This window comes from Ctenopharyngodon idella, chromosome 9, assembly GCF_019924925.1.
Source record: "Ctenopharyngodon idella isolate HZGC_01 chromosome 9, HZGC01, whole genome shotgun sequence".
Lineage (NCBI taxonomy): Eukaryota > Metazoa > Chordata > Actinopteri > Cypriniformes > Xenocyprididae > Ctenopharyngodon > Ctenopharyngodon idella.
The window spans coordinates 14,473,005-14,486,977 of NC_067228.1; the positions used below are offsets into that span (position 1 = coordinate 14,473,005).

The window sequence follows — 13,973 nt, forward strand, 5'->3', positions numbered from 1 at the left end:
TCTTCATCATATTCTCCCTCATCATCATCATCATTATTTATATTTTCTCTACTAGTCCTTCAAACTCTCTGATGCCTGATGCCCAGAATCTCATTCCAATTTTTTTGGAAGAATTCCCCAGCCAATCGTAGAAGGCCATTTCCTGACTCCTGTCATAATAGCTGCTTCCACAAAAACACATCTGAATTACTCAGCAGCCTGAAGCCAATGCAACAAATCCCACAGAAGAAAACACACAAAGGATACAGGTCTGACAGCCAGTTCTTCACCACAGAACATTCTAGAGAAAAATCACACATATGTGACTACTATGCTTCACTACAGACTCGAGATCTTAAAGGAACAGTTTATACAAAAATGACAATTCTGTCATTGTTGTATAAAAATGAGTAAACAGTAAACATTCTTCAAAATGTCTTCTTTTTTTGGTTTCACAGAAGAAAGAAACTCAAACAGGTTGAGGTTAGGTTAAACAATAACCTAATTTTCTTTTTTTAATTTGAATTCCTTTAAATGCTTTCAGAAGCAAACCTCGTCTCCTCTCGATCTCTAAAATTACTAATGTCAGGCTACAGCCCTCATCTAGCCTTCCCGGGTGACTTATATCTTTCAAGCTGCCTGCTGAGCTGAGAACTGGGAAAACAAGCAGAAGCTTCAACTGCACTGAGACATGAGAGTGAACTGAGAGAGAGAAAAACAGACACCAAATTTTGTATTCTTGAGACATCGCACAAAATGTGCCTCTGATATTTCAAACAACCAAAACACAATGCAATATTTCTCCCCCTGAGAAATCAAAGCTTTACTGAAATACTTCAAAATTAAGAGCTCTATTTAGATCCTCAAGGACAAGAACCATTGTTGTCATCATCTTCAACCCACTGAGACGATGCAAACATTGAGTAAAGCTGTGTAAACATTATCATATTCTCATAAAAATTCTACACAGGTTATGATAGCTTTAAAGACTAAAGGAGAAACAAAGACAGGGGAAGTAAGAGAGTGGTGGAAAGAGCCTCCAGGGACTGAAGACCTGTGCTGTGGGGAAACTGAAGGACAGAAGAGAAAAAAAGAGGTTTGAAGGTTTCTGTGAGTGTTATTTTAGCGTTTTTGTCATTAAAGCTGGAATGTGTGATATTTTCATTGGAATTTTAAAAACAGTGACAGGTTTTTCACACACTCTCCCTGTCATTGTTTGCTGTGGTGAGTGACTATCAGAGATAGGCGTGGTCATGTATGGTTGTGGTTATATGGGGTGGGTGTGGCCAAACATGGGTGTGGCTATCAGAACTAACAGTAGGGGTGGATAGGGTGTTCGGCTGCAGCTGCATTTTATCAAATGTACTGACATACTATACACTATGCACTTATACTGTGCACTATGTACTCTACCATCTAGTGTATGAATTTTATAAGATTATTTCATTATACAAAAGCCTGGTAGCCCCTCCCCTTTTACTACATAAGGAAAGCTGAAACAAGTTACAATATTTATACTAAAAAATGGCATAGGATAGTGCGCAAATTGGGACACACCTTAGGTGCAATTATAAAAGATGATATGGCCATTGAGGTGGGCTTGGTCAAATGATTATTAACTTTTCAAATCAGTTATTGAGTGACTTTTTACATATAAATATACAGATTTTTAAATATAAACCATTCTAAGCCCTTTATCTTATGATCTTATGACCATTTCTTTGAAATTATTTTGGATTTATTATTATTTATTATTATTACAGTTCACATAGGTAGGGTACTTTGTACTGTGTTTGTGGATGGCCGTATTCGTCTGCCATTTTTGACCCAGGAAAAACCTTGTATTCGAGGTAGGTGTGGTCATGAATGGGTAAGGTTGTATTAAGTGGGTGTGCCTATCAAAGGTAGAAGTATATGTGATTATCAGAAGCAGTGAGAATATCGGAGTGGGTGTGGTCATGTTACCTGAGGTGGGTGACTTGCTCCTCTCCAGGTCTAAAGACACCTGATTATCAGAAAGCTCCGTAAGGCCTGCCATGGAGGAACATGGAAGGCATAGTAAGAGGAAGCAAATGATAATATCACTAGGTTCCATTACCACCAAACACATCTGCATGCATCAAACCACCAGGACAAACAATGTGGTCTGAGACACTAACATGATCCTGGAGCAATACAAGGAAGATGTCTATACATCTTCATTACATACAGTTTTTAAACTCTTTTAACTAGCCATTTAATATACGTTTTTAAGCAATGACTTGGCTGTTCTACTCTTGTCTGCTGTGAACATGAGCTGTTCAACCACATATATACAGGTATATTAACTCCAGAATCAAACATGTGCACCAACACCACCAACAATTCCATGCATGTGTGTATGCAGGAGAGAGAAAGAAACAAAAACGTATTGATGTTACTCAAGGCGCGACGGTAAATGAAAAGGCCTGCACTGCAGCAATAATCAGTTCATGAGAGTGCGTGCAAACTAAAGCTCTAAAGCTTAGCAGATCTTGATGGCTTAAAGGAATGAATAACTGTAACTTCATAATGAAATATTATGGTCATACAGAGGAATGCAGTGAAAGCCTCATTTTCACAAATGTGATAATTCCATCGGCAGAGTATGTTTTTGTATACTGAATGTCTGGGCCATTCTGATCACCAGAAATATGTCAGATTAAACAAAAAGTTATACTACACCTGGTCACTTCCAAAAGCTTCTCTATTTTTAACAATGTTTACTTGAATTAGTAGAATTAGTTGACTTTTATTAGTATGAAAGAAAAAAAAAAGTCCTATTTTTTGATTAAATGGAAATGGTCGAATGGTTCATTACATAAACCTTTGGCACAAATCAATAAAACACTTAGCAAGGAGACAATCAAAGATTGTGACTGGATGTTTCAATGTGTGCAAATTCAGGATATGTTATGATATTCTTTAACAATTAATTAAATTACTATAAATAATAATAATATCTTGTACTGAATATAACGTGGAATAGTAAATCTACCTGGTAAACTTCATCAAAACAACAAATTTTTGATAAATGGCATCCCATTGTCTGTGCTTTGTCTCCTTGCTGTTGTGTTGCCCCCGTCGGTGTTTCACTGAGACGTGACTTACTCTGGTAGGAAGTACGGATCCGTTTCTTTGAATCTGAATAAAAGTTAGACAGGCCGCGCATGCAAAAGTCTGCAACAGCGCCCCCATGCCCCAGCACCGCCACCCATGAGAGGAGAGATGGCGCGAGGGAGGAAAAGAGGAGGAGAGAAGAACAAAACAGGCTCAGAGTGACAAAACGCGTGTGACCACAATCTGCGCAAGACCCAGTGTATTGAGGGAGAGAATGAAGGAATGAAGCTTGGAAAATGAAACCTAACCTTATTCCCCCCCCCCAAAAAAAATAAAATAAAATAAGGCAAAAAACAAAAAAAGAGCTAAACAGAAGGAAACAGCTTTCTGGGATTAATAGCCACCTCAACTGTGGCAATGAAATTGTACAAACAAACAAACATAAATAAGTACAAAATATGAACAAATAAAAATGGTTCCTCTCATCTGTGTCTATATAAAAGTGCATATGTGCATGTGTGAATTAAATTTGCAGACAGATACCCTGTCTAAACCGAGTGTGAATATCTGACAGTAGGTAGTCGCTGCATCACAACATTGTATTTGTTGAATATAAGGTAACTAACCATTTTAATTTTTACAGTGCAAACTGCGGCATCACTGATAAAGGGGGGTTCAAAAGTCTGAGACCTGAGTGAAATTCTGGGATTCAAATTTTTTTTAAACCTGGAGATAAACAGAAAAAAAAATGTAACAAAAAAATGTTATGATAAACCATGAATAAGAAATATTTAACACTATTTTTTGTGTGTGTGTGTGTGTGTGTGTGTGTGTGCGTGTGTGTGTGTTGGGGTCAGTACGAGGAATATTTGTGACCAGTTCTCAATCAGCTATGATTAATGTATTCATTAGAAATGTTACTTGAGAACCAAATCAGCATATTAGAATGATTTCTGAAGGATCATGTGACACTGAAGACTGGAGTAATGGCCTTGAAATTCAGTTTGCCATCACAGGAATACATTTCATTTTAAATAATTCAAAATAGAAAACAGTTATTTCTAAATTGTAATATTATTTCACAATATTACGTTTTTTTATTGTAAAATAAATGTAGCCTTGATGAAAACCCCAAACTCTTGAACGGTAGTGTATATTAAAGTACTATTAATACACAAAAGTAATATTAACATTTTTAACGAGAGAAAATTACTGACAATATCATTTGCAATGAAAAACTGCATTGAAAATTTTAAAATAGAAACATTTTAACCAGTAGTCTCAGACTTTTGGATTCCACCATAAATGAAGAGAAAAACTACAGAATGTAATCAATGATAGAATGAAAACTGAGGGGGACTTCTGGCCCTTCAGGTCATCAGATGGGAATACACACCAGCCATAGTGTGTGGGTGAGCGTTAAGACGTTCTCTCTCTTTTTCAAGAGCTTACATAAAGTACGGATCAAAATCACTCTTCGACCGCACCAAACGACCTTTCTGCCCACCTCTGCATCTCCATGTCGGCTCAAAGCCTCTCGGTTTCTAAAGATACGGCTGCCTGAACAAGAGGAGGGAGAGCGACCGCTTTGAAGTGAGGAGCCAGCATGGCCGCCTCCCCACAGCTTCCTTTTGATGAAGCTCTATGAAAAAAGATCTTCATCTTCGGCTTTCACTTATAACATCTTTCTCTGGATGGTCTGTGTGAGTGCGTATGTGTGTGAGTAGTCAGGGTAGGAGGATAGAGAAGGGCAGGTGGAGCAAGATCTGTGCTGGATTAGTAACAGCAAGTCCGTATGGCAGGTTATGCTGTGTTCTCTGTTAGGTGTCGTGCTCAGGCAAAGACCAACAGCAACAGAGATACAACAGACGACATGCAGAGAAGGCAACCATGAATGCAGTCTGTCCCATGCAGTTAGAGAGAGGGACTGTGTGTGAGTTTAATGGAAGAGAGACAGAATATTTACAGGCAAGGACAGAAATTAGACAGCCTGAGATTTGCAAAGTTTGTTTTTTATGGATGAAATGCTGAGGATGTTTGCAGATACATGCCAGTGACTTGTATTTGAATATTTGCAGGCTTCTGAGACACATTGTGCATGTGTACCTGATGTGGACTGCCGGTTTTTGCGAGGAGAGCGTGTTAGTCGCTGGAAAGGGTCTGCGGATCCGTATAGCTCCAGGGTGTTCATACACAGCAGAACGGTTTTCTGCAGATAGTCCACAACTGCCAAACCATTGCAGTTTCCTAGAGCCAGCCTGTACAAACACAAACACTCACTGATCATACACAAATATGTTTCATATTAAAAGTGTCAGTTATACAAAAGATCATTATAAAGTCAAGTTCAGTCATGATGACTAACAATACTTTTGCTATCGCACTTATAACTAAATATTATATAATTACTGAATGTAACATACAGCTCTGCTCAATTTATACCCCACCAGAATCTAAATGTTATGGAACCCCTCAAGGGACCTTTGAAAATACAAAACAGTTATTTAACCATTAACAGTTATTTAGTTATATAAACTTTTACTTTTTTTTAGTTTTTCACTGTATTTTTGATTTCTTTCTGAAATATTAAAACCCTACATTTTTAAATAAATAAATAAAACTCTTTTATTTTATCTAACAGGTTCTACAAAGGGTAGAAGAGACAGAATATTTCTACAAGGTGTATGCTACTTTATGAGATCAGTTGCTAGAGACTGATTTTAAAATATTTCATCAATCACTGGTAAAACCCACACCTCTGGGCCCAGTCATGAACAAACAAATCTCAAGAATGCACAAAAAAACAAAACAAAACAAACAAAAAAAAAACTCAGTCTGAATGACACTGAGTATGCAGTGACATTTAATCTGCTGGGTTGAATTCAAAGTCTTTCTGTCCATTGTAGCCAGACATCACCATGGTAACCTTTGCTCGTAATAATGCTTTGGTGATTAAGGTTGCACGTGTTTGCGACTGAATCAAAACAGGATGACAACAAATGAAATATCTGAAAGGAGACCAAATTATAATTAAGAGTTTCAGCACTTTAATTGAAATCATCAAATACCCCGTGAGCTGGGATATTAACAGCTGGACACATGAGTCTGGAGTTTTGATGATGACAAAATCAATTACATTAAACATGGGAGGACTGATATTATGAGTCAGAGAAGAAGAGATATCAAATCTCATATACCACACAATACTTTTTGATTACCATACTCATGTACCATGGTACATAAGCAATAAAAGTAAAAAAAAAAAAAAAAAAAAAAAATTATATATATATATTATTACTATATTCCCACAGTATATTTTATTGGTAATACTATGGTATTTATTTGCAAGGGCCAGTAGAAGACAGATTACTAAATTAGAGAAAAAAGTTAAGATTCTATTGGATGAATAAAATGGATGACAAAAGAGGAGGGGTCACTTACAATCCATAGGCGGAGTTTAAATCCAGGCTGGTGATTTGTTGTGGCGGCTCTCCATCGATCCATAATAACTGAACCACCAGCTCCGCCTGGTATCCAGGAGGCATTCGGATCATACGATCTTTAACCCTGAGAGGTAAGTTTTCAAATTCAGTTTTATGTGGAATCTAATATGATTGTTGTTACACTTTCATTTAATCTAATACTTTCTATATTGAATTATCTAGTAAGTAAGTAAGCTAAAAATGTCCTGTCAAGTCCTACATACAGTAGGAAAACATAAACATTGTGAGATTTTTGTTTAGACTAACTTGAGGCAAGAGATGCTGTCCCGTGCACTGTCCGGTGTGTTGCTGCGGGGACTGGGGGGCTGTGGTTGGGGTGAGAGACCGCTGGGGTCCGAAAAACATGGAGTGTTCTCTGTATCCGACGGAGAGATGACGTCCTCCATCTCACACTGCAGCCGCACCTCTAAGGACTTTAATGGAGTATTCAAACACAATGTAAAGTTAATCAATCAAATCCATAGTATGTACTCAAAAAAGAAGTATGGCAAGACTGTACAGTCAATAAAGGTCAGTTGGGTCCAAAGTTGTTTTGGACCCCACTGGCTTTCATTGTATGGACAAAATCAGTTGAAATATTCTTCAAAATATCTTCTTTTGTGTTCCACAGAAAGACCATACAGAAAGGTTTGAAACAACATGAGGGTGAGTAAATGTTGACAGAATTTAATTGTTTGGGTGAATTATCCCTTTAAGAGAACAGAAGTTTTATCAACTCACCGTGATTGTAGTGTTGGTGTCATGTTTGCTGAAGCGGTACAGGATGACGTGGGCGCTGATGCCGACTACACAAAAGATACGGCTTTGCGGACACCAGCTGATCATCTGAACAGCGTAGGGGTCTTCCTCCACAAGCTCGCCACTACGTCCCACGTCTCCACTCTTAGGCTTCTCAAATACCTTTGACGTCTTGAGCTTATACAACATCTGCAGTGTGACTGACAGAGATGGAGGTTATCACCTCACGATGAGGTCTTCAACACATCTTATTACATAGTGAATGTGACGCACAGGGTGTTAAAATGGAAACAATGCTTTAAAGGAAATATTCTGTGTTCAGTACAAGTTAAGCTTAATCGACAGCACCTAATGGTGGGATAATGTTGATTACCACAAAAAGTAGTGTCTCTAAGTTTAGAGAAAAAACACTGGTTTAAATCAAGGAACTTAAGGCCCATTCATACCAAAGATTATAACTGTAATGATAACTATAATTATGAAGTTTTAATAATTGTTATAATTATTTGAGAACAGAGAAGCCCACACCACAGCTATAACGATAACAACACAGAGGAACGATATCTTTGGAATCAGATTCAGAACAATTTTTTTCAGCTAATGAACGAAAAATCATTGAGAGCCAATCATAGCTTGAGCATTTAAAGCAGAAGACGACATAACCAGAGAATTATTGTTCATTAGTGTGGACACTAATATACAGTAGTTATTGTTATAGTTATCTTTATAGTTATTCTTGGTGTGAACGGGCCTTTACAATGGAAGTGAATAGGGTCAATCTTTTAATAATAAAATGGACATATTTTTCAACAGTATAGCCACAAGATATAAACAATATCTGTATTAAGGTTTTAGTGTGGGGGGGGAAAAATTACCCATTAAATCTTGTCTGTGTAAAATAATATCCAACATTATTATTTCTGCTTTTAAATCCTCCAAAACTGTCCTCATTTACTTCCATTGTAAATGCCTCACTGTAACCTCGATTTTTGCTTTTTTTAATAGAAAACAAAGGATGAGTCAGAATTATTTTTTGTGGTAATCAACATTATGCCACAAATGCTGTCAACTTGCCACTCCATTTGTTTCCATAGTTATAGATATGATTAATTTGTTCCTTTCAGCTGTGTATCGTTAATTACCTTGTTTGTGTCAGTACTTAAGTTCTTCCAGTTCCTGTGTTTGATGTCCGGTCTCTTTTGAGTTAGTGTCTGTGTTAGTTGCGTTTGTTCTCAGCCTTATGTGGATTTTTATTAAACTCTGTGTTTTGAATTATCATCTTCTTCATTGTCTGTCTGTGCTACTGCTGATACAACTGAGCTTAACTTGTATTGAACCTGGAATATTCCTTTAAGTAATGGCCATGGTTTTGAAAACCAGCACATATGGGTGTGGTATTTGGGTGTCCATTTTGGCCATATATCATTGGTTTGAGTTGTAAAGAATGAAATGAAAAATGAGGACTCATATGGCAGAGGTAAGAAAGAATGAGACGGAAACAGCATGAAGCTGAACGTGGGTTGGGAGGGGGGTGAATTGGGGGACAAGCTCTTCAAAGCGAAGACACTTACTCGCTGTGGCATCCCAAAACTTTATCGATCCGTCTGCATGTCTGTGGGGGACAACAAAGAGGAAGGACAAAGAGCGATCGCATGAGCGAATGAGTGTATGTGTTAAACCGCTTAAGAGGAAGCAGGCAATGACGGCTATGGAAAAAAGAGGGAAAAAGAGGCAGATAGAACAACAGGCAGGGTCAATAGCACTATTGAATTAAAGCGGAGAAGTGCGATACATTTACCAATGAGAGCCAAGCAGGAGGGCACATTTTAGACATCATTGACTTCAAGTGAAAACAAACGCAATCAATGCATGCTTCAGAACAAAAACAAAATCAATCCAGAGTTTTCAAGCAAATAAAAATACTATAAATGACCTCCGTGTGTGGGTGGAAAGTTTCACTTTTTGAGACGGGGTGTCAAACTATTTTAGGTAAGAAGTATCCAAGAAGCTTGTGTAGGCCGATTTGTTCATTTATTATACCTGCACACCAAACCTTCTGAGGCTACTAAACTAGTGAGAGTGTGAAAAGAGTTTTAAGAGAGTTTATTTGCTGAAAGTCTACAGAGTCAAAGATGCCAATATCTGAAGAAACACCTATTAATGTATTCCATCTAAAGTCATATAGTGGAGACTTGGAAGCAAGTGTGACATTCAGTTTTTATTCCCAATATGTTTCCTTCTACTTGTCAATACTGCTGTGAATGACAATGTGATAAACACACACAAAAAAATAAATAAAAAAAAATAAGTGAGAACATGAAGTGTGTTGCTCTGGGACAGTTGTCTCACCTACATATTCAGTTTGAGATAAAAAAAAAAAAAAAAATGAAAAAAAAAAAAATGTTTATGTTAAAGGTACACAAACTTTTGGCTCTCTAGCGGTTAAAAAGCAAAAGTGCCTGCATTTCGCAGAAGAAGACTGTGCAGATGAATATAGTTATCCTGCTTCTCATAAAACATTCACTTCTAGGCTTAAGAGATATAACCAGTTTAGATGGAAAGGATCACAAGCTGACTAGCTGAAGACGTTACTGTAGCTATACCCATTAATAGACATGGCACTACATATGGCAATTTATCTGTTCAATAAAATACCTTAATCACCTGTTGAATAATAAAAACTCCTTCTCCACGTTGCTTTTTATATGGTGACCATGATAATTCCAGGTTGCTATGGTTGTGCAGGTTGTTTACACATTTAACTCATGGCCATGAGAAATAAATGTTGTTCCCTCAACATAAAGAAGCCGTGGTCACAAGAAAAATATATAGTTCCCTAAACATAGGATCTTGAGGCCATGACTTTGCATCACGTGGCCACAACATAAGGATGTCATTACCTTGACAAAATGATCTCGTGGCCATGAATTATCATGTCATTCCCACAAATTAATATCTTGTGGCCACGACAAAACTATGACGGGACACGCACGGGCGAGTAATATATGTATGCAATTTCCCATGAAAACCATCCTGGCAGGTCTGAAATATTAACCTTTTAATAAGCTTATCATACTGAATCAGGGTAAGAGAAAAACACGTTTTGGAAGAAGGACTGATGATGTATTGACTTGTTATTTAAATTTTGTTAATTCTAAACGAAAAATTTACATGGTGTACTTTGAAATGCAACAAATTGCTGTATATTTGTTTTTCTTCCAATGCCTAAGGGTCAAATTTATGTAATAAATTTCTTTTGTAACAGAAATAATTATTTGGTAATTAAACGCATAAGATATATCGCATTGTAGATTTTTGCACAGATGGAGTTTTAACAACTCAAAACTTTTTTTTTTTTTTTGTCAAATAAAGCCTAAATCATTATGGTTTCAAATAATTTTATGCAACAATATTTCTAAAGTAGCATATAAAGCATACTGCTCAAATAGGTTCAGAATATTTAACTGTAATCCTAAAACTGACATGTTTTGTTAAATCAATTTGTAATGTACACACATTTACAAAAGTTAGGGGTCAATAAGGACATCTTTTTTTTAAAGAAATAAATATTTTTATTCAGCACTAATTAATTAAATTGATCAAAAGTGAAAGTAAAGATTTTTACATTGCTGTAAAAAAAAAATATATATATATATATATATATATATACACTTAATTAATGCTGTTCTTTTGAAATTTCTGTTCATCACAGAATCCTAAAAAAAAATGGATTTGATTAAATAAATCCTGCCTTGGTGAACTTAAGAGACTTCTTTCAGAAACATTTTACTGACCCCAAACTTGAACTGTAGTGCATTCTAAGATCTAAGCATGCAATACCAAAAATAAATCAATAAAATAATACTTAATGCTGACATTTAGACTTATTTCTGAGCTTTCAGCAACAGTTGAAGGTTAAAAACATAAAGCACACACAAATTCACTTACCCTGTAACGATAATCTCTGGATACGTTTGCGAACCGACAGTCCATGTGCCACCACTGACCGGCCACTCCTGAACACACAATCGATAATTATAATAATAACAAAAAATAAATGACAAGTTAAATTAAAAATTGAGAATCTCAGGAAAAAAAATTTGTAGATTAGCTTAGAACTTTGACAAACCTTATGGCTGTAGCCAGTCTTTTTGTGTTTGGCTCCTATGGAGTAAAGCACGGGTATGATGTCGGGGGGACAGTCGGCGAAGTAAGCCGTGCACGTGACTGGAGACTCATGGATGTCCATGGGGTAGGGGTTCTCAAAGATAGGAAAACTAAAGGAGAGAGGCATTTCTAAATGAATAACAGGTATTTATAAAACAGAAGATTTCTCTCAAGTCTCACTAGAAGAGACACATAGCCTATATCCACACACACATCTGTAACCGCACATCAACTGACTTTAATGTGCATTACATTGCTACAGGCAAGCATAAACAGAATACATCAGGGTCTTCAACCTTACTTAAGTGACAGCTACCTGAAGGGATAAAATGATCTGCATGGCTACAACTTTGAAATACTTAAGAAAGAGTGTTATCATGATAAAAGAAACTGAGGCTATTTATAGAATGTGCTCTGTGGGCGACTCTATGTGGGCTACCAGGTACTGACTCCCATGGGTACTGTATTAAAGCCACTGACCTACATTTATGCAACTGAACTATATTTCTAAAAAAAGAATTAATAATTAAGAATATATTATTATTAAGTGTTAGTGTCTTTTATCATATTGCTGTTGCTGATATAAAAGTAATAAGATCAAGGTTGTGTGTGATTTTACCACATTTTTCAATGTAGCTGTGGTAAAATAACAGTAACATATATTACTCTTGAGTGGCTTATTGCTTTCACTATGTAATATAACCTTATTTAACTATATAAATAGAAAAAGTTCAAGTTTAAAGTCAGCATGAAATGGAAGTTGTGATAGTCTTTTCCTCCCTATTGTGATGCATTTCCAAGATGGCTTTTCGAAAAAGACAAAATGTAGGGCAGGACTTGATTTTTGTTAATCGGGAACTGATTGGATTATTGAATTGTTGTGGTTTGCTATTGCTGTGATCTCATGTGAGTGACAGGTTGTCCCGCCCTCACACCAGTAAACGTCATCAGAGAAGAGAAGACGTCAAATTTTATATTATGGCAACTTTAATGGAATATATGGATCATTGTCTGATTCTGAGAGTGTTTGAATGCAGCAGTTTGTTTGTTCACGCACTGCGTCTTTGTGAAGAAATGGCCTTAAAGCAAAAAAAAGTCTTTGTGGCAGGAGTGTTACTTAAAAGAGTGATGAACAGCCAATTGATGTGTGTCTGTGTATGAGTGTCAGGCTGACCTTGGCTCTTGTTCTTAATAATGACTCATTTGATGGATGTTTATGGTTTATGAGTGACAATTCCATGATATTTACCTTTAACAGATAAACACACCCCCACACAAACTCAGATTTAAACCCTTTTTCCGCAAAGCATCTTCAAAAGTAATACACGTACACACATACATAGACACACACACACAAAATATTTACTGGGTGTTGAGCAATGTTGCCTCTGGTGGAAGTACTAGTGTGAGGTGTTGTTGGAGTACATCACATCGAGTTACATCATTCAGATACACACACATGGCATGAAGTGTGTGAGTTTGATAGTGGAAAGAGAAAGAAGAGATTGCTCACTTGCTCTGGGTTAAATCGACCACAACAAAATCTTTCTCCAGCAGAACCACCACCGCATATGGCTCCTGGACCTCTGTCAACACAAACACAACATCTCAACAAATCACCATCTATGAACTCAAGACAATGACAGCACAAGAATAGATTCAATACTCTAGATTTATAGATATTACTTAATTTATAGGAGTAATGTAGTACAACACTGGACCTAACTGACTTCCATTGTATGGGGGGAAAAACACTGACATCAAAATAATTTTTTTAATTAATATATTATGAATATTTATGTTCCACAGAAGAAAGTCATGCAGGTTTGGAATGACATGAAGGTGAGTAAATGAAAGAATTTTCATTTTTTGGGGGTGAAATATATCTGTAATATGGTGATACAACTTGAGGTAAACCATTTATAGGTTGATTCCTCCTATAAGTGTAACCATTGTGGTGCTTTTAAAAACATTTGTTTTTATTTGACAATTTAACATGCTTTTGAGCATCCCGACCAGCCTGGCCGAGAGCATGAGATCTGTTTTTTGCAAGCAATGGTAGATAGGATGAGTGTTCAAAAAACCTGTTTTAAAACTCATTATTCTCTTTTATGAAAACTGTACAGGTCATGTAGGGCTACGTACTGTGCTGTTTTACAATGTGTGTTGGTTAGAGTGAACGAACAAGCAGAGAGAAGCAGGGAGAAAGGAAGATAAAAATGGGTAACAATTGAAATCACTTCACATTTGCTGGATGCTTGCGGTTGTGCATGTGTGTACATGTGCTTGACAGGGCTTTGTCTGCCAAGAAAAAGAGATATAGTGACTCTGTCTTTCCCCTTGACTGAGCAAAGCCAAAGCTGTCACTCCTCAAACCATTCAGAATCAGTTCGTATGTAGCATCTCACCTTACTGATGTCAGATTTACAAAGGAGTCATTCCTTTAAGCTTGTTTTTTCTAAAGATTTTATGGAATCGATTCACAATATGCATTTACATTACCATTCA

General features: G+C 36.7%; 1 protein-coding gene across 12 annotated transcripts in view; it reads right to left on the reverse strand.

Annotated features, from left to right (window-relative positions):
- Nucleotides 1-13,973, reverse strand: part of stxbp5l (syntaxin binding protein 5L) — a 149,163-nt gene that overhangs the window by 29,332 nt on the left and 105,858 nt on the right. For 7 of the 12 annotated variants that reach the window (XM_051906182.1, XM_051906187.1, XM_051906183.1 and 4 more), the window contains exons 11-20: nt 12,979-13,051; nt 11,428-11,575; nt 11,247-11,314; nt 8,870-8,910; nt 7,281-7,498; nt 6,807-6,973; nt 6,499-6,624; nt 5,164-5,315; nt 3,109-3,177; nt 1,945-2,010 (exon numbers count right to left, since the gene is read on the reverse strand). In XM_051906182.1, coding sequence (XP_051762142.1) covers nt 1,945-2,010; nt 3,109-3,177; nt 5,164-5,315; nt 6,499-6,624; nt 6,807-6,973; nt 7,281-7,498; nt 8,870-8,910; nt 11,247-11,314; nt 11,428-11,575; nt 12,979-13,051 — 1,128 coding nt within the window. The remainder of the gene's footprint in view (nt 1-1,944; nt 2,011-3,108; nt 3,178-5,163; nt 5,316-6,498; nt 6,625-6,806; nt 6,974-7,280; nt 7,499-8,869; nt 8,911-11,246; nt 11,315-11,427; nt 11,576-12,978; nt 13,052-13,973) is intronic. The other 5 variants (XM_051906185.1, XM_051906184.1, XM_051906192.1 and 2 more) reach the window with 1 other exon arrangement.